Source organism: Emydura macquarii, unplaced genomic scaffold (assembly GCF_026122565.2).
Source record: "Emydura macquarii macquarii isolate MOO-44397 ecotype Brisbane River unplaced genomic scaffold, CSIRO-AGI_Emac_v2 contig_2890, whole genome shotgun sequence".
NCBI classification, from domain to species: Eukaryota; Metazoa; Chordata; order Testudines; family Chelidae; genus Emydura; species Emydura macquarii.
In genome coordinates, this window is record NW_027133027.1 from 2149464 (window position 1) to 2173311 (window position 23848).

A 23848-nucleotide genomic window follows, 5' to 3' on the forward strand; every position below is an offset into this window, starting at 1 on the left:
GTTAGAGGGGTGTGTGTGGATTGCAGCGGTGTGTGTATGTAAAGGCGTGAGTGTGAGGGTATGTGGGTGGTAGTGTGTGTATGTGATTGAGTGAGGTGATGGGTGTATATGGTCTGCAGTGTGTATGTGTGTAGGGTGAGAGTGGATTGCAGTGTGTGTGTGAGATAGAGGGAGAGGAGTGGGTGCGGTTTGCGGGTGGATCGCATTGCATTACCAGAAGGGCGGGGTGGGGTGTGAACTTCTGCAGCGCTGTGGATGAGCTGGGTGAAGCACCATGCTAGCTTGCATTTGGCACGACACACCCTGGCAGCGTGTGTGACTGACCCTGTGTGTGACACGGCGGGCGGGGGGGCGCGGATCCGGCGGGAGTAGGAGCCAGCGCTGGGGCACTAGAGACACGCCCTTCCCCGGAGAGGGGCAGAGGCTCCCTCGCGCTCCCCAGTCCTTCCCCATAGTAGCCCGCCTCTCTCAGCGGGGCGGGGCGGGGGGGGGGAGGTAACAGCGGTGCATGCTGGGAGCTGTAGTTCTCAAGGACACTCGTGGCGAAACTCCAACTCCCAGCCTGCCCTGCGCCGCCGCCGCCGGCTTGCGTGCGGGGGATGAAGTTGGCGACGCAGCCTCCCTCCCGGACCCCGTATGCGCGCTCCTCGCGCCGGGTTGTCAGGGGGAGAAACAGCTGCAGCCGCGCCGCTCGGCCTCCGTCCGTTTTTGCGGCTCCCCCTCCCCCCCATCCCCCCGTTCCCGGGCGCGGCGGCGGCCGGGCGCGTTGACCACCCCCGTGCCCGCCGCGCCCGCCTGGGGTCCCAGCGCAGCGGCCATCCCGCCGCCCCCCCGCCCGCCGCTCTAAATCTGAGCCTGCCCCTCCCCCACCCCTGCCCTGCCACCGCCGCTCATGAGTCCCGGGGGTGACAAGTAACCAGACTGAGCCCTTCCCGTCCCCCGTGAGCCGCTCGGGGCAGCCAGTGCGGGCGGCCTCCTCCATGGTCCGTCCGCGGGGGTGATGCCGCTGCTGCTGCTGCTGCTGCTGCTGCGCCCTCCCTGCGGATAGCAGCGCCCAGCGCCTTCCTCTCCGGACAAGCCAAGATGTGGCAGAGCATCGGGCTGACTCTGCTGGTGATCGTGGCCACGCTGGCCTGCGTGCTCCTGTTCATGCTGTGTGGTGAGTGCCCATCTCTAGCTCTGCGTGTGGGTCTCCGTCCCGTGGTCCGGTCCCTCTCTGCTGCCTCCTCTTCGGCGTGGCCAGGCGAAAGGAGTGTGAGGAGGGAGGAACACGGTGCCCCGTTGTGTGTGTCTCGTTCCCGGTGCGCCCTCTTCTCTTGTTCTCGCCTATTTGAGCCTTGAAACGCTTCCCGAGCTGAATTCACTCACTGGCCTGAAGTTGACACCCTTTAGGAAAACGCGCTGCTGAACAGTTCTGCTCTGCAGATCGGACTGTGGTGAAGGCAGTAGAAATGCCAGTGAATGAATAAAATAACCTCCCCGTAAAAAGTATGCATTTAAAAAAAATGTGTGAGGTTAAATTTGAGACTAAAGGAAGGAGTGAGAGCCCCATAAAGATAGGCACTCGGGGCACTCTATAGCTGTCTGTGAATCAAAGAAACCAAGAACAGAAATTTGGATGCTCTGTAAACTGCAATCTGGTAAACTTCCTCATTTTCTTTACACTGCTATGGCAAACGTTGATTGGAATGCAGCCCTTCTATAAAGAGCATGTAACAGCAGTGATGTTGAAAGACTAGGATGTTTCTGCAATATTCAGGCAGGAGGCTATACCAGCAACCTCCTCTCTCTCTCTCTACATACATACATATGTATGTATGTAATGTATGTATGTATGTAACAGGTGATAGAAACTTAACTGAAGAGTCTTATTCATTTTGTTGCTTAAATGCTTTTTTTACCTTCCTTAGTTAGAAAATAAAATGATGTGTTAAAATTGATTAAACATGCTTAAAGTATTGTGGGTCTTCCTAGTCTAAATACAATTTTGACTTAATTTATTGGACATTTCCATAATTTGGAAACAGGTTATAGACAGAGAATTAGAGTGGTCAAATACTCTGCAGTTGTTTATCTATATTGAAAGTGTACCAGGGATAGGAAGCTGATGTTTTTATTGTCTTAAGAGTTAAGCATATCTTCATCCTATCTCTTGCTATATGTACAGTCAGTGCAGGTCACAGGCCATTTACATGTGTACATAACAGTTTTCCATCAGGAAAGACCATTTGTTAGTAAGGGTAATAAGGAACAACTTCTCTGAATCTTTGTTTATGCTTTATTAGTCTTGAATTTGACAAGTGTTAAAAATCACATGATAGACTTAACAGTGTTAAACTTATAGTACAATACATTTTAGAGCCCTATCCTGCCAACACTTCACACATGAGTAAGGCTATGTGTTTGAATGTTTGTAGGATCGGGCCCTGAGTTTTTTAATAACATGAGATGAGTCTCAGGTAATAGCTGTTTTTTCTTGAGTGAAATGTGATTTACCAGGCACTTCTCTAAGTTCATTGTTTTGGCAAATCATCTAAATATTTTTATTGCTTTTTGCTTTAATTCTTTCTCTGTGAGTGCTAGAAGTCTTCAGTGATAGAACAATTTTTCACAGAAAGGATCTAACCCTACCGCCATTGAAGTTTAATGTTAAAACTCCCATTGATGTCAGTTGTTTTGGTTTGGGCCCAAGTTGCCTACATGCCACAATGCTAGGTGCCATTAGGAATCCTTAGAAAAGGGATAGATAATAAGAGAAAATATCATATTATCGCTTTATAAATCCATGGTACACCTACATCTTGAATTCTGCGGGCAGATTTAGTCACCCCATCTCTAAAAAGATACATCAGAATTGGAAAAGGTACAGAAAAGGACAACAAAAATGATTAGGGGTATGGAAATCTCTCCATATGACTGGGACTTTTCAGCTTGGAAAAGAGATGATGGGGGGGGGGGGAGGAAGGAGTGGATATTATAGAGGTCTATAAAATCATGAATGACTGGGGTGGAGAAAGTAAAAATGGAAGTGTTACTTACTTTTTCTCATAACACAAGAACTAGGGGTCACCAAATGAAATGAATAGGCAGCAGGTTTAAAACGAACAAAAGGAAGTATTTCTTTACATAACACAGTGTCAACTTCTGGAACTCCTTGCCAGAGGATGTTGTGAAGGCGAAGATTATAATGGGATTCAAAAAAGAACTAGATAAGTTCATGGAGGATAAGTCCATCAATGGCTATTAGCCAGGATAGGCAGGGATTGCTGTTTGCCAGAAGCTGGGAATGGACAACAGAGGTTGGATCACTTGATGATTCTGTTCATTTCCTCTGACGCACCTGTCATTGGTCACTGTTGGAAGACAGGATACTGTGCTGGATGGACCATTGGTCTGACCCAATATGGCTGTTCTTATGCCATATAAATTGTTGTAACAGTAATAATAAAGCTGACTTTGTTACTATTTCACTTGTCAGGTAGTGACTAGAAGCAGTTAGTAAAGAGAGCCCTTTTTCTATCAAACCAAACTTGATGGGGAAGCTGGGATGTTGAAACTATTCTGAGCTCGTTTTTAATACTTTGAATTAAATAGTTTTTAGTTATTTTCCTAAAGAAAAGCTGATGATTCTCATTGGTGGTGACTATTAAAACATGCTAATTTACACTGATCTGAGACAACACACGATCCTTGAAATTCAACCTTCCACGGTTTTAAACAAACGGTCTGGGTGGAACATCCATCCAGGAATCCAAGCCTTTGTGTCTCTTTGCATATGTTTGTTCTTTGTGGTCTTTCTCCCACAATGTACCCCCTCATACAGTTTCACTTAACGCTTATCCTATAACAACAACTCCTCATGTCCAAACAGTTTCAAGTTGACATATTACCTTCTCCACACCATCAAACTGCTAAACACTTCCTGTGATTTCAGACAGTTTTGCATGCTTGGGCTACTAAGGAAGATTCAAAACTGAGTTTAAATCCTTTACTATAGTAGTCTCAAAAAAAACCATTTTGATATCATAACACTCATTTCATTACAATGCTTTAGGTAAATCTATTATTTACTAGTAAGTATTTACCAAATATTTAAACAAATCTGCTTCAGCAAGGAAACTTACAATTTCCATTCATTTTGATGCATGTAGATATATGCAGTAAACCCCATTAAAAAGTTCAACACTTCATGAACACATTTACATTTTTTTTCCAGTGCCCACAATGTGCCCTGCACTTACACCCACAAAAGAAGTCATGGTCTCTGCCAATAAAAGGTTACAGTCACCACAGCTCCATTGATTTCTCTCTACTTCCCCTCCCCCCAGTCATGAGCTCATTCAAAGTAGTAAAGTTAAGCATGTGTTTAAATGTTTGCAGGATTGGGGCCAAAGTTTTGTACAGGGGCTGCTGCCAGTGCTATACTAAAGTCAAATCTTGTGGCCTGTTACAATGTTGTTTTTAGTAGTATATACTTTGAACTCTATAGCCAATATATTTCATTTTTTGTTTATTGTCTGTTTCTACCATATTAATGGAATAATACTGGCACTACATATTCTTTTATCTAATTACAGACAGATATTTTTATAAAGGTTTAACCAAATGGAAAAAAGTGTCTGGTTTATGTTTTGGACATGATGTATATAACTCGTGTTTGTACTTACACATTTTCATTTAATCCTTTGGGTATGGGTGACATGCAGTGCTAATTGAATTTCCACTTTTTAACACAAATATGGCTAGTGTGTACCATACTGAACTAATTGTTCTTTTTTATCATGCAACCTAAAGTAGTTTTTACCACTCTTCTAAAGTAAAAAGATAAAAATCTAATATATTAAATGTCTATGGCAATTATTCACTCTAGAAAAATTATATGTTCAGCCATGTAAAGACATAGGTCAAAATATTCAAACATGTATGTCTAAAGTTAGGCACTTACATCCTTATTTAAATAAAAATCCGTGAATAGGTGGCCTGATCTTAAAAGTTGCTTGGTATCCACAATTGTCATCAGTGGGAGCTCATTCCTTTGAGTCTTGGTTGAACCTGGGGGCAGGGCAGTTGGCTTAGTTGAGCTTGGGCTGAAGGCATAGCTGAAGGCATAGCTGAGGGCAAAGCTGAGCAGGCGGTGGAGTGGAGCTGGGACCGGGGCTGGAGCTACATGACACTCTCCCTGCCCCCCGTGGGGGCTGACCAGGGCCCCGCTGTGCATCCTCCTAGGGGGGCACACCCCACAGTTCAGGGACCACTGCACTAGAGTTCCAATGTGTCAGTAGAAGAGCTCAGTGGTTATGGAGCTAATGTCTCCACTGCATAAAGGGCTCTAGCACCAAGGCATATGACTTTTCTGCTTTAGGGAAAAGCACTATTCCTAATGCAGTGATATAAGCGCATGCTCCCAGTGACCACACAGCTAATTTAAAGACCAGTCCAGGTTCCAAATAGCAGTCATTTTAATCTCTATAATTTTCCCCCTCTCTCTTTGGCTTACTGCTATTTTTTTCAGTACTATCCTTTTTCTTCCTCACTCCCTTCCTTCCATCAGGTCAGATTTTTGGCCTCTCCGATCATTTCCCTCTCACCCCTCCATTTTCCCTTTTGGCCTAATATCCTTCCTTTTTCCTCCTTCATCTTTTTTTAGTCTAGCTTCTTTTACTTCACTGCTTTAGCCTTGGTTATCTCCTGCCTTTTGTCACTGGTAGTAAAAAACTTTAACGTGGCAAGAGTTATGATCATCAGACTTATGTGCCATATCAAATAACATAAACAGGTTTCATGGTTATGCAGACCTGAATAAACATGATGGTATATATGTAACATCATACACTCTTATGTGAATGGTGGGATCTCAACAATATTGAAGCACAGTCAAGGAGGTGAGATTAGGATAAAGTGTCAGGCAAGCTGAAGTCTGATATTACTAACTTGGATATTTGTTGTCTGTACTTGATTTATTTTCTCTCAATAGACACACATTGAGCTACACTGTGACTGCAAAGAGGTGCATTTTGAAATGTGCTGAAAATTTCTAGTCAGCTTTTGACTAGTAGGATGTGGTTTGACTTACATCTGGCCTAACCCCCAAACAGATTTAACATTGAGACGGGACTTTTGTGTAGTGTTTCAGAAGGCTGAATTCAGTTGTAGACAGGAACACTCAAATCACAAGCTGTTGTTTTTTAATGCTACATTCCGCTGTTTTATAACTCTCTGTCTTAAATTAATTTTGCAGACCCTCAGAGTCCTAAGAGACCTAAACCGACACTGTCTTTCTAAGCACAGTATTGAAGAGAAAATGCTTTTTCCTTTGAAGTTGTCTTTAAAACGAGTTTGTAAACAAGAGATAGCAGGGCAATAAATGCTTTTCCTGTCAGAGGAGTGAAATAGGCCTGGACTGTGTTTGAAAAGTTGCACTGAGAGTCAAGCTCAAAGAGCCCAGTGGAGCCAAGCCACATATACTATGTCTATCATGTGTACATTGCCTGTGTTACCATTGTATCTGAGCCCTTCACAATTCTTTAACATATTTATCCTCACAACATTTATCCTGTGAGGGAGGGCACTGCTATTGGTCTTTCTGTGCCTATTCCCCATTTGTAAAATTAGGATCAGGCACAGAGACTAAGGTTATGCCTATACTACAGAGTTAACTCGACTTAAGTAACGCTGAGTATCATAAAATGGCTGTAATTACATCGATTGTGCAAGTTCACACAACGCTTCTTGTGTCAGTGGAGTGCATCCACAGTTGGTGCTCTAGAATCGACAGAGAGCAATGCACTGTGCAACTTGCCACCTTCTGCTGCTAGGAGTTCTGGGAATATATCGCAGTGCATCATGGCAGCAGGCCCACTGTCCCATTATGCAGTTTTTTCCATCCCATCAATCCATGGTCTTCCAACTACGTTTCACGCTGTTTTTCAACAGCTCCTGTAAACTGTGTGCCCACCATCTCTGCCCGAAAGCATGGGTCCTGCACTCTCAGCCTTGAATCATAATAGCTACAGACACCTTTTTCTCACTTTCCCTTGGCAAGCACACAGCATAACGAGAGCCCTAAACCTGGTGAGTCTGACCCAGGGGCAAGATGGGACAGAGTCTGGGTTGTTTATGAAGGGGATCGCTACAGGCACCTGGGGATGCTATTCTGAATACTGGCAATGTTTTCTACAGGCAGGGGTGATCAAACCTGGTATCTCCCTCAGAGGGTAACAGAGGATGCAGGGGCACATCTCCTGCATGCGTGTGCCTTCAGATCAGGTCCATATGCTGCTTGCCTGTGTATTGCTTTAGTTCCTGCAGAAGTAATTGTCGATTGGCATGGCAAAATTTCCTACAGCAGGAAAAGAAACAAGGTAGCCATGCCAAGGAACCTTTGGCCCAGGATTGCAGAGTACCTCCAAGAAAGTGTCCTAGAGATCTTTATGGAGGATTCCTTGGACATTGCAGTGTGCATTAACAAACTTTTCCGCAGGGTCCCCAATGCGTCGTTGCACAAGGGAATGAGAAGCAGATGCAAACAGTGCTAGTGTTTTTAATTTCTATCCTTTAATCCCACTTCTGCCATGTAACAAATTGGAGAACTCAACCTCATGTCACCATGCAGTATCAAAGTAAAATGAGTACTTACTGGAGCTCCCCTCTCCTGCATCAGGCACACCAGAGTGCTGGGACTGACTAGACCCCTCCAGAATCAAAAGAAGGTCCTGGCTTGCCATGCCACTGGACGACCCTGTCACCTGTCCCACATCCTCCTCCAACTCCACTGCCTCGTCCATCACTTCATCCTCTGGGTTGACTCAGCTGGCCACTGCTTGAAGTATTCACCGCTCTTGGCAGTGGTGATGGCGTTGCTTCTACAAGGCATGTCTTTGACGTCACACCGAAGTAATGGTTGGCCTTCCTTGCCTTCTGGTACATCTGCCTCTGCTCCTCGGTCTTAGCATGGCACTGCTGCATTTCTCTTTCATGTCCTTTCTCCTCCATGCCACGAGCAACCTGCTGGTAGGTATCAACATTCCTATGGCTGGAGCATAGCTGTGACTGCCTCCTCTCCCCGCAGACCCAGCAGATCCAACAACTCCGGTGTACTCCAGGTGGGACTGCGTTTGCTGTGGACAGCTGGCATGGTCAACTGGGAAGATGCGAGGTGAACTCTTCATGCTGAGCAAACAGGAAGAGGAAATTCAAAAACTCCTGGGCCTTTAAATGGGGAGGGGCCATGCCTGTGAACCTGGCTTCAGGACAGCAGAGTTAAAACTGCTGACCAGAGCAGTCATGGTGGGCATTGTGGGACACCTCTGGAGGCCGCTTAGGGCATAAGCAAGCGCAGTATCTACGCTGACATTGCATCGCTCATACTTCATCGCAGAAAGTTCTGTGTCTCTCATCGAGGTAGCTTTATTATGTCAGTGTAGCAGGAGAATTAAACCAATGGGAGGAGCATTGCAGTGTGCACAACTCCACTGTTTTGTCAACAAAAGCTGCTGTAGTGTAAGTATGAATTAATGGCTCTAGTCTGTCCAGCCTAACTACCAGCTCTTGTTTCTTGGAAGTTCTGCACTTTCAGTTTCTGTTTCTCAGCAGACTAAAGTCACATGTGCAAAGAAAGACACAGGCTGGATCGGATTGTTGTTCTGTGCTTATGTGGTGGAGGAGCTGAACCAAGCAAGGCAGAGGAGTTAGTTAAGACACTGTTTTAAAGATAGAGAGACAAAGGACAGAGGCAGAGTAGAAAGGAACAGTGGGGTGGACTGGAAAGAAAAAGCGAAGACATTATTCCCTGTTTTACTTCAGCATAACTCAGCTTTGCCAAGAGAACCCCATCCTATACCTGTTTTCTCAGAAAACAGAAGTGCCAGTGAGTTCTCTGGGGCTTATTCCAAAATTAAGTGCACTCTAAGTGTAGTCAGTCTTAGCTTTTTTGATAATTTGGAATCGGATCTGCATCCTTGCTGAAAAAAATGTAAATGATTAACTGAATAATAGAGTGAGAAGAACTGAGGAAAACGACTATTCAAAATCATTTTTGAATTTTGTTTCAGGATTCCATTTAAGCATAAGAGACTTTTGACTATGACTGTCTATCTGCAACAACTTCAGAGTCATCCCCTGGTACTTTTAGCAGCAGTGCTAAACAACAAAGTAGCAGTAGCAAGCAAAATATTTCAATCATCAAACCACCACCATGGATGGGTTTGTAGTAAGGACCAGCAAATACCAACAAGATATCATAGATGAAAAGATTGCTCGGTTCATTTATGCCACAAATTCTCTTTTTCGCATTAACAATAAACACTTCATTGACATGGTTGAATCCTTATGACCAGGCTACACTCCACCTGATAGAGCAGACATTGGTGGAAGGTTGCTAGATATAGTGTATGAGAAGGAACTTGAACAGTGTGCAAGAAATACTGAGGGGAAATTTGCCAGTTTAAGCCTTGAAGGGTGGAGCAATGTACACAATGATCCAGTAATATGTGCCAATGTGACAACAGAAAATGGGGTTGCATATCTTTCAGAAACAATAGATACATCGGGAAATGCCCACCCAACAGAATATTTAAAAGAAGTGGCAGTGAAAGCTGTAATAAACTGAACAAAAATTCAACTGTCACATGCGCAGTTTTGTCACAAACAATGCTGCAAACATGGCAAAGATGAGAAGATACTTAGAAGAAATGGAAGGATGCTCCTTAATTACATGTGGCTACAGTGACCATTTAATGCATCTTTTAGCTAAAGACTTAAGTACGTCTTCTCCAGGAATAAAAGAAAATGTCATTGAAGTCGCAAAATACTTCTGTAACAACCATTTTGCTTCAGCTTTACTGAAGAGAGCAGGCGGATCCAAATTAATTCTCCCTCAAAATGTTTGATGAAATTCTGTGGTTGATTGTTTTGAACGATTTATTAAGAACTGGCCTATTCTCATAAAACATTGTGAAGAAAACCGTGATAAAATAGATGGAAGTATCTCATCCAAAGTATCTAACATTGGATTAAAGAGGAATGTAGAGAATATGCTCAGTATACTGAAGCCTATATCTATAGTCTTAAACAAACTTCAGAGAAATTGTTGCTGCATTGCTGATGCTGTCGAAATTTGGAAAGCACTTCAAGAGACATTGAAGAAAGAAATACCTCACCAGAAAGTTAAACTGCAAGCAATAAAGAAGCGAATGCATCAAGCACTAACTCCACTTCATTTTCTTGTGAACATTCTTGACCCCGGATATAAAGGTAGATGCTTAACTTCTGAAGGAGATGATGCTGCCATGGCATGGGCATCTCAAAATCACTTCTCAGTTATGCCAGTGATAATACATTTCGGGGCTGGTGTGGAACCATTTAAACAGTACATGTTTACTGATGATGTTTTTGAACAAAGTCACTCCCCTGAATTGGTGGATATTATTAGCCAGGCACCTTCAAACAGAGTTCCTTCAGTTGCTAAGCCAACTTTCACAACAGTAGCTTCCTCTGCAGCCACACAGAGAATATTTTAATCATTTGGTATTATTCATCCAAAGCTAAGAAATCGACTTGAAGTTGAAAAAGCAGGAAAACTCAGATTTCTGTTTCAGTCTGTGAATAAAAATGGCAATGGGAGTGGGGAAGATGAGAGCTAGTTGTAGAAGTTTTAAGGACAGCATACATTTAGTGTTAGTTAATAAACTTTAAAAATTAAAAAAAGAAAGAGTTTAAGGACAGCCGTCAGCTGGCAACTCAGGAATCTGCTGCAATTGCGAAACATTTATGTAACATTTAAGATTTAGTTTAATAAAATATAAGTACTATTGTGTTTGTGTGTGTGATTTAGTTCTTGCCATTCCTAATATACTGTTGCTGCATCTGCAGCTTGACACAGGTAATGAGTATTATATGCTAAATTAATAAAAAATCAAGTTATCTAAAAAATTACACAGAGTATACCCTCCTAGATGTTGTTAATTTACAACTCAGTACAGCATTTTACATGTTTTAGTGATCAGATTTGCACCATTGTTTAAGAATTATGTGAAGAAGTATCAATGGGAAACTTGATTTAAATCAATGATTTAAATCGCCTTGATTTAAATCATTCCACCCTGTGGGAAATTATTGTGGACCATGCTTATTTTGTGGGGGGTGCTGGGAAGGATGTTAGCACCTCTTCTGCTCCCTCCCCCATTTATCCTTGTGCATGAAGATGCACAGATGTCACCCCAGCACTTGGAGATGAGAATATTCTGTAACGCTGTACATTTTTATACAGTTGGAATCGGAAAAGGATAGTTACTGTAAATTGCCAAATGACTATGAATTGCTTACTCAGACTAAATCATGATGAGGAATTGCAGTCAAGTTTTCAGTGATAGCCATTTAGATTAGGCTTGACTTTTCCATTAAATCAACCCTTTAGCCATCCAGCTTTCCACAATACGCACCTTCATATTACACTGAAGGAATATAATCTTATAAGAGAATTAATTGGTCATCAGCAGTTCCTGTGAATTTCTCATCCTGTATTAACAAATTTTGTGACTGTTGTGTCTTTTTCCTGAAGAGCTGACTTAATCTTCTTGCTAAACTTAGTATCTTTTTTTGACATAATTTAATAAAATTGTAAATCATTTTGGACTGATTATCTTTTTACCATGTAGCTACTGAGGAGGCTAAATGCTGATGCTATGCAAGGAATAATTATGTGCTGCTGCATTTTTATACAAACTTTCATTATTGAAATGCCCGCTTGAACTCATTCAGTCTGGGAAAACTAAATATATTCCGTACCCTATAAAATCACCAAGTATTTCAGTCTTTTAAATAGAATGTTGGAGTAGGCATCTTGTTTTATTTCTCTTCAGATTATATAGTTTGTTTTATAGACACACCTATTATGGATATCATCCCAGTATCAGCACTGCATAAACATCAATTAACGTAGTATTGCACCAGTTCTGAACTAGGTCTCAAAGTAAGAAAGTGCTTTTTTCAGATGGGGGCACAGAGTGTTAATGAGCTGCTGAACATCACACACAAAGTCTGTGGCAGATCTAGCAACGGAGCCTAAATCTCTAGATTCTGTCCTATGCCTTAACCACAAGACAGTTCTTTCCTCTTTTTGACTTCCTGACTGACCTTTCAAGGAGGAAAACTCTTGTCTACATCAGCATTTCTCTACTCTTGGCTTTCCAAAGTCTCGTAGCTTTTGCAAGTTTCTGCATCTGGACTTAGGGAAAATAAAGTAGTGCACCAATCACAGAGGTGTTTCTGTACACTAGTCAACATTCACAAGCTAACATGGGGAGCATAGAGCAAATAGATCAGTGCTGTGGGTATTGTTAGGATTTCTGCCTTGCCACCCATCCTCCACAAGGGACACAAGTCATTGGAATTCATGTACTCCTACCCCTTTCCAGAGAACTAGAATTGGATGTGGGAAGGAGCAAGAGTGGAGATAGCTTTGCATTAGATGTAATCAGAACCACAAAGTATTTGTGGCATGATCTCATGACGTAAAGGTGGTGTGTATTTGTGAATCAATACATGTTGAGTCTTATTGTACTGTGCACACAAACATGTTTCATCATAGTTTATTATGTATCTAGCTCATTTGACTCCCACAAGTCCAGTACAAGATAGTAAACTAAGGCCTAAAAAGTGCAGGGAGACTTGAAAATACCAATTGAATGTAAAAAAAAAAAAAAAAAAAGAAAAGAAAATTAAAACAAAAATAGAAGCACTGATAGTAATTCAGACCTCCTGCTAGAAAAACTTATTGCTAGTTCATGGGAAATTGGATTTAAGAATGTGTAAAATTCACCTAGAATCCCATTGACTCAGTACAGCCTCGCATTGCCAGTTACCTATTCTACATGAGTTGTGCTGTGGCATAGACGTACTGCTGCCAACCTCTGATAGACCAAGACCATGGATGCTTAGTCTCCCCACTTGCAGCTTGTGGACCAAACGACTTAAAATAATACAAATTGGTTCTTTGCAGTTATGCAGTGTGGATGATTTCTGGTGATTATCCTTTGATAATGCTCTTAATATTCCCAAAATCAGTAGTCTGGGTATATATGTTGTTTGAATTATAAATGACTAAACTCCTTGAATCTGTCACTAGGCTATCTTTGTACCATCAACAGAGTATTGCCAGACTGAGACCATTCTTGGTGAGATACTTGAAAATGCTCACAGGCCTCTGTTTTTTTTTTCCAACCTTGATTATGTCAATTCTCTTCCTGACCATGTTATATCTAAGGAGCAGTTTATGTCCTTACAGGCATTCAGCAATTCCAGTGTAACACCTATGTTTTTAAAGAGATGCAATTTAAAAACCACTCTTCTCTGAAACAATAGTAAATAAAGATTCAGAAAACACTTTCTTAAATCAGATCACACTGTGACTGAAAGTAATTAGAGAAAAGGCTTTTTCCATTTTTATTATTTTGTGTGGAGACACTTTCAGGATTTCCCCTGTATAGTCAGTCAGTTTTACATGTTTGTGTGGACCTTTCACACAGCAGCAAGGGGCTAGAACCATCTGGAGAAGAAAAGAAAATGTGGCTGTAAAACCTAAACAATTGACAGTGGCAGTTGGGGGCAGGTGTTGCACCTCAAGCTACTTTTAGCTTTTTTAAATATAAATGACTAGATTTCAAATTGACTGTCTCTTTAGCATCATGACACTGGCTTTCGTAAAATTCTGCACTGCTTTTTAAATTTGCACAGTGGCTCAGTGTACTTAATTGACCATAGAATCTTAGGGCTGGTTTACACTAGAAGCACTGCATCAATGCAGCTGTGCCCTGTAGTATGTCTGGTAAAGAAGTTCTTTGTCGATGGAAGAGAGCTCTCCTTTCTGCATAATAAATCCACCTCCACGAGAGAGAGTGTTCACATCAGTCGTCTGTTTCCAAATTTTTGTCTTGACCTAGAGAGTTTTGTAGATATTCTTTGTTTGTGGTACTTGTTCACTTTAAATTCACACATCTCTGTCTATTTTTACTGAACCTAAATTTGAAGAAATATTTCTCTGTTCTTAACTCAGTACATCTAAAGGTGCACTACAAATATCTTACATTTAATTTTTTTAAATGATCGTTTTGTATGATGAATGGTTCAGTTTGCAACAATAAAAGAGACATTTAGTGCGTAATACCAAGTGATATGCTCTGTGTCCTGCTTATGTGGGTAATCTGGGATATTAAATACATTTCAGTACTTTTAGTTCATCTTTTAAATGAGCTGTTCTAAAGCACCCTATGTTATTTTGTGGAAGATGCTAAATATTTTGGTCTCTTATTCTGTGCTGTCTCTACGATTAAAACGGTGTACTCTTTATGATGTGAACTGACTTTCTTTGAAGTGCTCTAGGAAAATATGAGATAATTTGTGATCTGGTTTTTTTCTCCATATACTTTTATAAGGTTTACTAAAGTATAGTACATCTTTTAAAAAAAAATCAAATCTGAGTGTTTAATTTAATGGCAAAAATGAGGACATATAGAATTGGAAATTCATAGCTGCTTCATAGCTTTTTAATCGTTTGCAATATCCTTCATATCATCTATATATGTGAAATGTGTGTGAAACAGAAAAGTTATAGAAATAGACAACATAAAAGTAGTTGCAAAAAGTACAGTTTTAATCCTAGTAATATTTATTTATATTGCTGGTAAGTTTTCATTTGACACACTTGGTGTTTTTTCTCTCTTTCTTCTGTGGAGTAGAAACTTAACATCCTTTTGCATTGTTTGCTTGTTTTTCTATTAGAATTGGGCCAGTGAGGGAAATAGGATTTAACTGTCGATTCTGTAGAGCTAGTTGTGGGATGCATGATTTTAGGAAACAAAAAATAATCTTTTGTTTTTAATCTATCATCTTTCACAGTCACTGGTTCCTCAAATGTCAATATTGTTCTCATCTTCCTTGATGACTCTTGTGCTGTTGTCCACATTTAAAGGGTGTCTATTATCATTCTCTGGTGACACCTAAAATAGATGATTGGGACTGGTTTGGCTAGTTTTAGGTAAACAAGATTTTTTAAGGTAATTAAAATTCATATAGGCCAGTGACTTAGATTTATGATTGACAGGATTTTCCCAGTTTGACAGAAGTCAGAGTATTAATGATTAATTCTCCGCAGGATAACCTAAGTTATCTTACAAATTAACACTTTTGTATAGCATAATTTTTCAAATTGTTTTATAAACTCTAATCCTCACTACATTCTTGTGAATAAGGTAGGTAAGTAGCATTTCCGTTTTACAGATAGGGAATTAGACACACTTAGACCCTGTCTACACTTACCTCCGGGATTTGGCGGCAGTCGACGGGAGTTACGCAAGCTACACAAAAAACTTGGTTAACTCCTGTCGACTTCTGGGCTCCTCTTCTGCACGCCATCTTCACTGCACTGCGCCGACAGGAACCGTGTTCTCGTCGACGAAGAGCTACGCCACTTGCGAAGGTATTTTTAATACGTCGATTTCTGGATCAACTGAGTGAGTCTTCACTGATCGCTCAGTCGATCCAGGGCAATTGATCTGATGGTGACGACTTTGCCGCCATCAATGTAGCCATAGCCAGTGTTGCTGAAAACAACACTGCTTATTACTCTCAGCCCTCTCCTCCTGATCTATTCTTGCAAATACAATATTTGGTTTATAGATAGGTCAGTTATATTTTACTTGCTTTGATTTGTTTTAAAAAGGAGATTGTGGAGTAGGGTTGGATCAATGTCTTCTAAAATAGCTCCTCAAGAAAATTTAATGCTTAACTTTTACAGTAATTCTTTGTAATATTATTTATACTTTAGAAGAGCCAATTTCGTTTTTTGTTTTTAAAAATGAAATTCCAAGATGCATGACTATCTCAAGGTGCTTAAGGCTTCCATGATGCATGTCAAGTTTGCGTTTTTGTGGGCTCAACCCATTTTAGCACTAGGACAGAGGATGTCAATATGTCTCAGGGATGTATCTGTTAAGATATCTGGTGTCCTGGGAAGTGGAAAGAGTTGTTTGTGAAACTTTTAACTTGGAATTTCCATGTTTTTAATAATATTTGAGCGTGATGCCTCCTTTTTTTGTGAAATAGTAAGGGTTGTAGAATATGGCACTTACACCATGTGTAATTTTATTGAAATTATTATAGTAGCATTTAAGAGCCCCATTGTGCTAGATACTTCACAAAAGGATAGCAAAGATATGGTCTCTTCCTCAAAGAGCTTACAATCAAAGTATGTGACTAGAGACAAGTGGATGCAACAAGTAGAAAAGCGGAGCACAAGGAACCAATGAGACAATGCTAGCCAACAAGACCAGTGGTCACAGTTCATCAATTTCCCTAAACACTGTCAAGTTTTTGCATCATGGCAAAGGAGAGTTTTAAGGAAGAATTTGGGGGGCAATGAGATGGCTTTTGAGATGTTTAGGAGAGATCCTCCCTTGCTTGAAGAAAGTCCTGGGAGACAGCATGAAATTGTTGTTTTGGATAATGTAACAATTGAGCATTGAAGAGTGGAAACATTGGCAGAGCAGAATTGAAAGTTGACATCTTGATATCCTATTCAAAATGATGGGTAGATTGGGGGTAGCCTGTGAAGGGCCTTAAAAATGAAGACTTACTACCCACTGTACTTTGCTGTTCTGATTAAACAGCACATATTTTAGATTGCCTTTTCTAGTCCCTTCCCTGTATATATGGGGTGTGGGGTGCAGGAAGCTGTGCAATGCTAAGTAGTTAGTATTCCCTGATCATTTTAACTTTTCTGTAATGGAATCTTAGAAGGGTAAATGAGAGAACTTTGTTTAAGAAAGACTTCTGAATAGAATGGATCACCCCTCCCAGTTTAAGTATCACTTCTGAACATTTTGAGGTTTAGAAGAATGAGAACATTGTCATTCTGATTCTAGAATAGGATTTAGTATAAAGCACAGTTCTCATTGAAGATCTTCCCAGACCTGTTACAAAGCTAGCAGTATAGTCAAAAAGCCAAAACCTGACAGCATGCAGCAATAACTTATACAGAGAGACATGAGTATTCAAGTCTATTAAGTGAGCAAATTTAGGCTGGAAATTCTGGACTTATCTTTTTACAATGAAAAAGTGTCATGATCAGTGGAAAGACCAGAGGATCTTCATTTTAACACTCAAAGGATGGTACCCAGAATTTTGCAATATTCATTGGCCCCTATTGGTGTGCTGAAGTATTAACATTTACAGGGAGCTCAAGTCCTGATCAGGAATTTGAACTTGGCCTCTTCTGATCCAGAGGCAAGAGTTCTACCAGTTGAATCAAATTGAGAATTGTTGTAGGTCATTTTAAAACCTTTGGAAAGGGGTTGATGAATGCACTACTGACTAAATTTTTGTAGCCTGGGTTTTTATATGTTGGAGAAATATGCAGTTGTATGACATAAATGAGTAACTCTTTGGTTTTTGTCTCCTGTAGGTTGGTATGTGGTGTGGCAACTGTTTTTATCTAAATTCAAGTTCCTGAGAGAGTTGATAGGAGACACAGGGTCCCAACAGGGGGATAATGAGCCTTCAGAGTCTGAAGCTGAACAGGAGACTCCATCCACTCCACAGAGAGCTAGACAGAAATCAACACGGCAAAGAAGGGCACCTGCAGAAGAAGCAACTTAAAAAGACCCCTCTGGGCATTCATTAGTCAACTGTGAATGGATTAAATGCTTCTGCTTCACTGTGTGATTCAGCAGTTTGGTTTTACTAAAAACAGTGGACTGTGGAAAAATATCTGTGAAACCTTTACTTTTGGGTTTCAGATATACACTACTTCAGTAGAGGTTCAGGAAGGGCTTTAATGGTAAGCCATATAGGACTAGAAAAGAAGAGGTAGGGAGAGAATCTCACAGCAGCTCAGCTTTTTTCAGGCTGAATCTCCCACCCATGCAAATGGATGCTGTTTCCTGGTCCATAGATCTAGCCTTTCCATTAGTCTGAACATGGTAAGCATTTCAGACTTGAAATGGTTGCTAACTTATTTTTTCCTTTACATCACTGCAACTAGTTATAGTAAAATTTAGTTTTATTTCTTTATTTCAGGTAACTATGTATAAATATATATATTCTTCAACTTGTCAATGCATGTAAACTTGAAAGATGTTCAAATGATATCCTGCTTGCAAGGTATTCTAAAGTGAGGTTTAGTAACCTTTTCTATACATGAGAGAATCAGTACTAGATTCACATGATGGGGAGGTTGTAACTATCTCCTCAAAGAAAGAAGTAATCAGGTGACCATACCCGGTTTCTTGGTTTTGACACAAGAAGGGTTGCAGGTAAAACTATTTTGCTAGACTTCTGTGTTTTCAAATCTGAACCACTTACTCCATTTTTACTGGAGATGAGGAGGTGCCTGGGTTAAGTATCTTCAGTGTTCAATATCCTTAAATGGCATAGTCTTTGTTCAGGTACTAAGCACAGTTCTAGCTCACTTTCAAAGCTAAATGTTTTTACATCAGGTATTTGGTACCAGATTTTTTTTCTGGAGCCAGTTGTTATAAAGAAATTGTGACCAATTTGGTGGACACCACTGTAATAGTGTTGTAACCATGTGTTTAGGACCTCAAGTTTGGTGGTGGTGGTGGTTACTGGTTTTATCAGCAATTTAGCAGATTATTTCAGTTCTTCATCTGAATTGTACTCCAAGTGAACATCTTTTTTTCTTTTTTGTTTTGCATTTTTAGTTCAAGCAAAATTAAATCCCACATTGCAACAATCTAGCAACTTTGAGACTAGTGTTTAAAATGCATCAAACAAGGAAGAATAGGCAGGTGCTGCCTCTGAAGGGAGGTGTTGGGGAGTGAAGCTACAAAAAGAACAGTGTCTGTATTTTGGGACAAGCTCAGCTGACTTCCTCTCATAAACCTTGCATACATCTTGTTGATTGGTTTGGTTTTTCTTTAGTGGTATTCCGTGCATTCAGATTCTGCTCTACAGGAAATGTCCCAAAACTACAAACTGTGAATCCTAGATCTGTGGACTAACTCACTTGAACATCTAGTGATAATAGCAATGCTTACGTCTGATAGAAGAGACTCTTTTATGTCTGGGAGAAGAGCACTTTTTTACTGCCTTTATATTCTAATTTATATGTGAATATTGTTTGAAAACTAATGACTTAGGTTTTGAAGATGACAGTATTCAGTGAAACATACCAGAAACAGTTGGTATTCTTCCTGATGTGTCAGTATAAAAATTCCTAATGGATGTCCTGACCATTCCCTGCAAGTTCTATATTCTTTGTCTTTGTTTACCAGCATGTATGTATAAGCATGCTTTATTACAGGATTACACTTTCAAGCATTACACATCAGTTTGCACATATCCTCTAAAACACATGTAGAAAACATATTAATAGTTTTTCCTACTCCATACTTCCTACTAGTGAGGATGGGAAAAGGAAATGACTATTGATTAAGGTAATAAAATCCCCATTGTATTCAAACTTTCAATTTCCTTTTCCTGCTTGTTTCAAGTGTTTTCCTTTAGGACATTCTCAAGTGTATAGTCCATTTGATGTTCAGTATACCTTCAAGCTAACAATTCTAAGCAGATTTTGGAGCACTTTTCTTAATTTTTTCATTAAGAACATATATTTTGTACCCATTCATTAACTTTAGTCTGTAATCTTGATATAAAGCATTCATAGTATATGTACATTTCAGTTATAACTGCAATGTAAGTACACATAGGAAATAACATTCAGCAAAAAACTGACATTTCTAATCTCTCCTGCTGAAAGAGGCAATAGGGACTGCTTGTAGGTTTTCAATTTCAACAGCTGTGAAGAAATGTGAAATTAAAGCAATACAGATACCCAGCAAGGTAGCACAGAAGGCATGAGGCACAAGACTTTTGAGCAAGTTGCCAAGGGAAACCCAAGTAAGTTTGAGTGCTGGTACTTTCCTGTGAAAGTTTGCAATAAAATGGAAATTAAAACTAATGAATATAGAACTCTGGAGCGAATTTGTCCTACCTTTCTCGAGAACCTTTCTTTCCCTTCTCCAAGTGTACATTTCCCCCACAGGGAGTTCATCTAATCTGTCATTCTGTGAAAAAATAGCCAACACTATTGTATTAATAATGCTGATGAGACCTAGTGCCAGTAACACTAAATCCACCTCTGACATAACATTCATGATCCTAGTAGCAACGTGATCACGAGGTTTATATTATAGGGTTATTATAAGTGGTGTAGCTTTGGTAATGAAGATGTCAGTATAGAATATGAATAAGAGAAAATAAAAGCTTTTCTGCACATGTCTTATGTAGAAACCGCTGTATATTGGGATTTTACACAAATCTATAAAATATGGGTGTATTTATGTGAAAGTGTGCATGTGACCTGGTCCAAGGTATTAAGTGTTACCAGTCCAATAGAACTCCTGTTCTTGTTTTCAAAATATTTTGTTTTGGACTTTTTTTTTAACCAATATACATCAAAAGTATTTTAGTTGCAGCTGAGCACTTAGTTTTTAATTAGCTAATACAATTCTAAAAAACCTTTTTGTAAGGCAAATGACTGATTTAATCTTTGTTTTAATTAGATTTATTTTTAAATATATATGCCTTATTGTTGCAATCATTCTACTGAATGTACTTTTGGGTTTTGGTCGATTAATTTAAAATATATTCATATCACTTTGTGGCAATGGTTGAGTGAGCAGCAATTATCTGCTTTGTATATGAAACACTTTATTTGAAAAGGCTACTGCCAGGGATTCTAGAACAAGCACGTTATATAGTCTGGTTGAAAAGAGTAGATAAATAATGGCTACAAATTCAGGAGAAAATTGAGGACGGTTGCATTCTTGCAAGAATTTTTTAATGAATATTGCATAATTCAGACCTGTTAGGAAGCCATTGAGGTTTTTATCATGGTTATTTAACACTTGCCCACAAGGTTAATTCTATGCAGTTCATTCACTAAGCACTGCTGCTGTAACCATTTGCAGTAAATGCCATATACTGTGCCGCAATCATTGAGCAACTTGCTGCTTAATATTAGGTTTACACTGACCTAGATCTGTGTATGTTTCAACTTTAGTTTGTCTGGAAACAACCAGAATAAAGAATGTGTTTAATGTAGTCATTTTCTTTAGTGTTTACTGTTAACAGATATTGTACCTAATGCTTCTGTGGTTTGTCTGTATTCATCATGTTAACTGTTCTTTTAAACTGACTGCACAGATAACTTAACGAAAACAAAATAAAAGACTTGATATAAGTGCTTGAACTCTTTTGGCATATGTGTTAATATTTTTGGAGGAGTGTTGGTGTCTCACTTGCAAAGTAATATGGTCGGTCGTTCTTTCTGTAGTATAGTTTTGAGTGCAGGACAGTATATAATCAAACCCAAAGGTCAGACTTCAACTGTTATAATGGAGGCAAATAGTTTGAATCTATAAAAATAACCAACTGCATAATTAAAAAAAAAAAAGTAATGCCCTTAACTTTTTTAAAACAACTAATATAATAACTTGTCAAGTTAACAACTGACACCTCTTCCTTTTGCCCTTTTTTCCATCTTTGTTCTTATTACACTTCAGTGCATTTTTGCAACGTGGTTATGTGGGGGTCGCAAGCTGTAAGCAGCCCTGACCTCAGCCAGGCGCGGGGCTGGGAGCTCAGAAAGCTGCCACCCACAGAGCTGTGACCCCCAAGCCCAGCCAGGCGCAGGGCTGAGTGTCTCCCTGCTTCCTCTTGCCAGAGGACCACTGGGGGAGGAGGACAACAAAGTGGTGAGACACAGATACTTCTCACCCACCCCCAACATTCCTCCGTGCCTCCTCCCCCCAGGGACTGTGAGGTGGGGCAGCGCAAAGAGCAACACCAGACTCCATGCATCCAGGTCACTTTCCCCACCTGTGTTGTGCTGTGAGGTGAGCATCAGGAGCTGCTGCTCTCTGCCCTCCCCTTACACAACCCAGGTGGGGAAAGTGACCTGGATGCAGGGAGCCCTGACATTGCTCCTCGCTCTCCTTCTCACCCCCCACCCACTGCCACATACATACATACACACACACACACACACACACACACAGCGGAGGAGCAACATTTGACGGGGCTCTGCTCCTGCATGCAGGTCAATTTCCCCAGGAGGGGGAATGTAGGGGTTAGGGGCAAAGTTGGGGGGAGGTGCCCAGGGGGTCATACTTGGAGGTCTTGATGTGTGAGAGGGGTCACCACAGGATGAGGAAATATTCCCACCCAAAGTGTTGTGTGGTCTTATGGCTGAAACAGACAAGTTGGGGAGTCCTGTGTTTTTTGTCTCTGCTCTTTGACCTAGGGAAGTCACAATTTTATTCTGTCTCACTTTCCTCATCTGCAAAAATGGACTAATACAATGCAGTTACATTGTTGAGGAAAGATAGTTGTGCCAGGACTACTCTGATACTTGGATTCTTGGATTTCCTTGTCCCCAGTCAGCATAGTTAAGTCGGTGTGAGGGGAAACTCCACTGGTGCTGATCAGTGATCTGCTCTTCTACTGCTAGGAGTATAAAATATTCATGTTGATTCCTTTGGATATTTGTTAACAGTCTTTGACACTGATGACCATGAAAGATAGGGTGATCTTTCTTTGGTCCTTAACTCAAGAGTCATTCTATTCATCCTGCTAACTCCACTCCTTTATATGAGCGTCCCCACAAAGGGGTCAATAGATTTTCTTCCCTACAGGCACTCTTTTGTTACACCTTGTCTTCTGTGTTATCCAGCATATATGGAGGATCCAGTTAAAGTGGTTTTGGAGGGAGGTTTCTTTTGGTTTTGTTTTGCTGAGGATACAAATTAGTCAACTTTGCTTTACTCTAGATTGGTGTGGAGCATTGTGTGTTAATATAAATAACGAGTAGATATGGCTATTAAGTCTAAAAGTTAAAAATATTTTTAAATTCTTCATGTATATAGGCCAAGGCCTTCATGTATTTTGCAACTTCTGATTTGACTGCTGAATTAATTCCTTCTCATGGAATTGTTGTTTGAGAATCTAAGCTGTTGTTTTAAAACACTTGTTTTAGTTATAATGGTTGTGAATTAAAACTTTCCCATTGAAAACAGAGTGTAAATTGATACTATTGTCTTTCTGAGTCTGCAGGCATCCTGAAACAATAGCTAGAAAGGTGTGAAGTGACCCTTTTTTATTGCCAGTGGATTGTTAACTCTGAAACCCAGGTCTTGAAAACTAAGCACAATTGATGGTTTTCAGGCAGTGTATAGGTACACTGACTTCCAAACATGAAAGGTGACCATAAAAGACTTGGGCCTGGTCTATACTTAGTTTAGATTGATATAGCTAGGGCACTTGGGTGTGAAAAATCCAAGCCCCTGAGTGCCATAGCCATGTTGACCTAACCCACAGTGCAGACACAGCTAGGTCGACAGAAGAATGCGTCCATCAACCTACCTGTCGTCTCTCCCTTCGACCTTTGTAGGCTATGTCTATGTTATGCAGTTAGGTAGATGTAGCTATGCCATTATATTCCCCACAGTGTAGGCATGGTCTGGGCTTCAAACAAAAGGGAGTTGACAGGATAGAGGTTTAGGTAGAGCTAAGGGAAGAGAGGAAAGGGCCAAGATGAAGTCAGGAGAGATGCCTTGAAAAGAAGAGAAGAAGCTAATGCAGGAATCCTAAATTGTGGGATGTAGATTTGATTCTTCAGCAGAGAGCTGAACTCACAGGAATAGATAAGGTCACCAAAAGGGAGCTGGCTGGTGTGTGTGTCCTGAAGGTCATAGATGGGAATGAAGTGACTTAAGGAACTACTGGAGAGTTTAGAAAAACAAGAAGCCATAGTCTTAGGGCTATGCTGCTTGGT

At 40.5% G+C, this 23848-nt stretch overlaps 1 protein-coding gene across 1 annotated transcript; it reads left to right on the forward strand.

Annotated features, from left to right (window-relative positions):
* Positions 1-760: 760 nt before the first annotated feature.
* Positions 761-21265, forward strand: SMIM13 (small integral membrane protein 13). Its single transcript, XM_067568380.1, has 2 exons — positions 761-1159; positions 17456-21265. Exons 1-2 carry the CDS (start codon positions 1084-1086, stop codon positions 17647-17649), a joined length of 270 nt encoding a protein of 89 aa, XP_067424481.1. The 5' UTR covers positions 761-1083; the 3' UTR covers positions 17650-21265.
* Positions 21266-23848: the final 2583 nt, after the last annotated feature.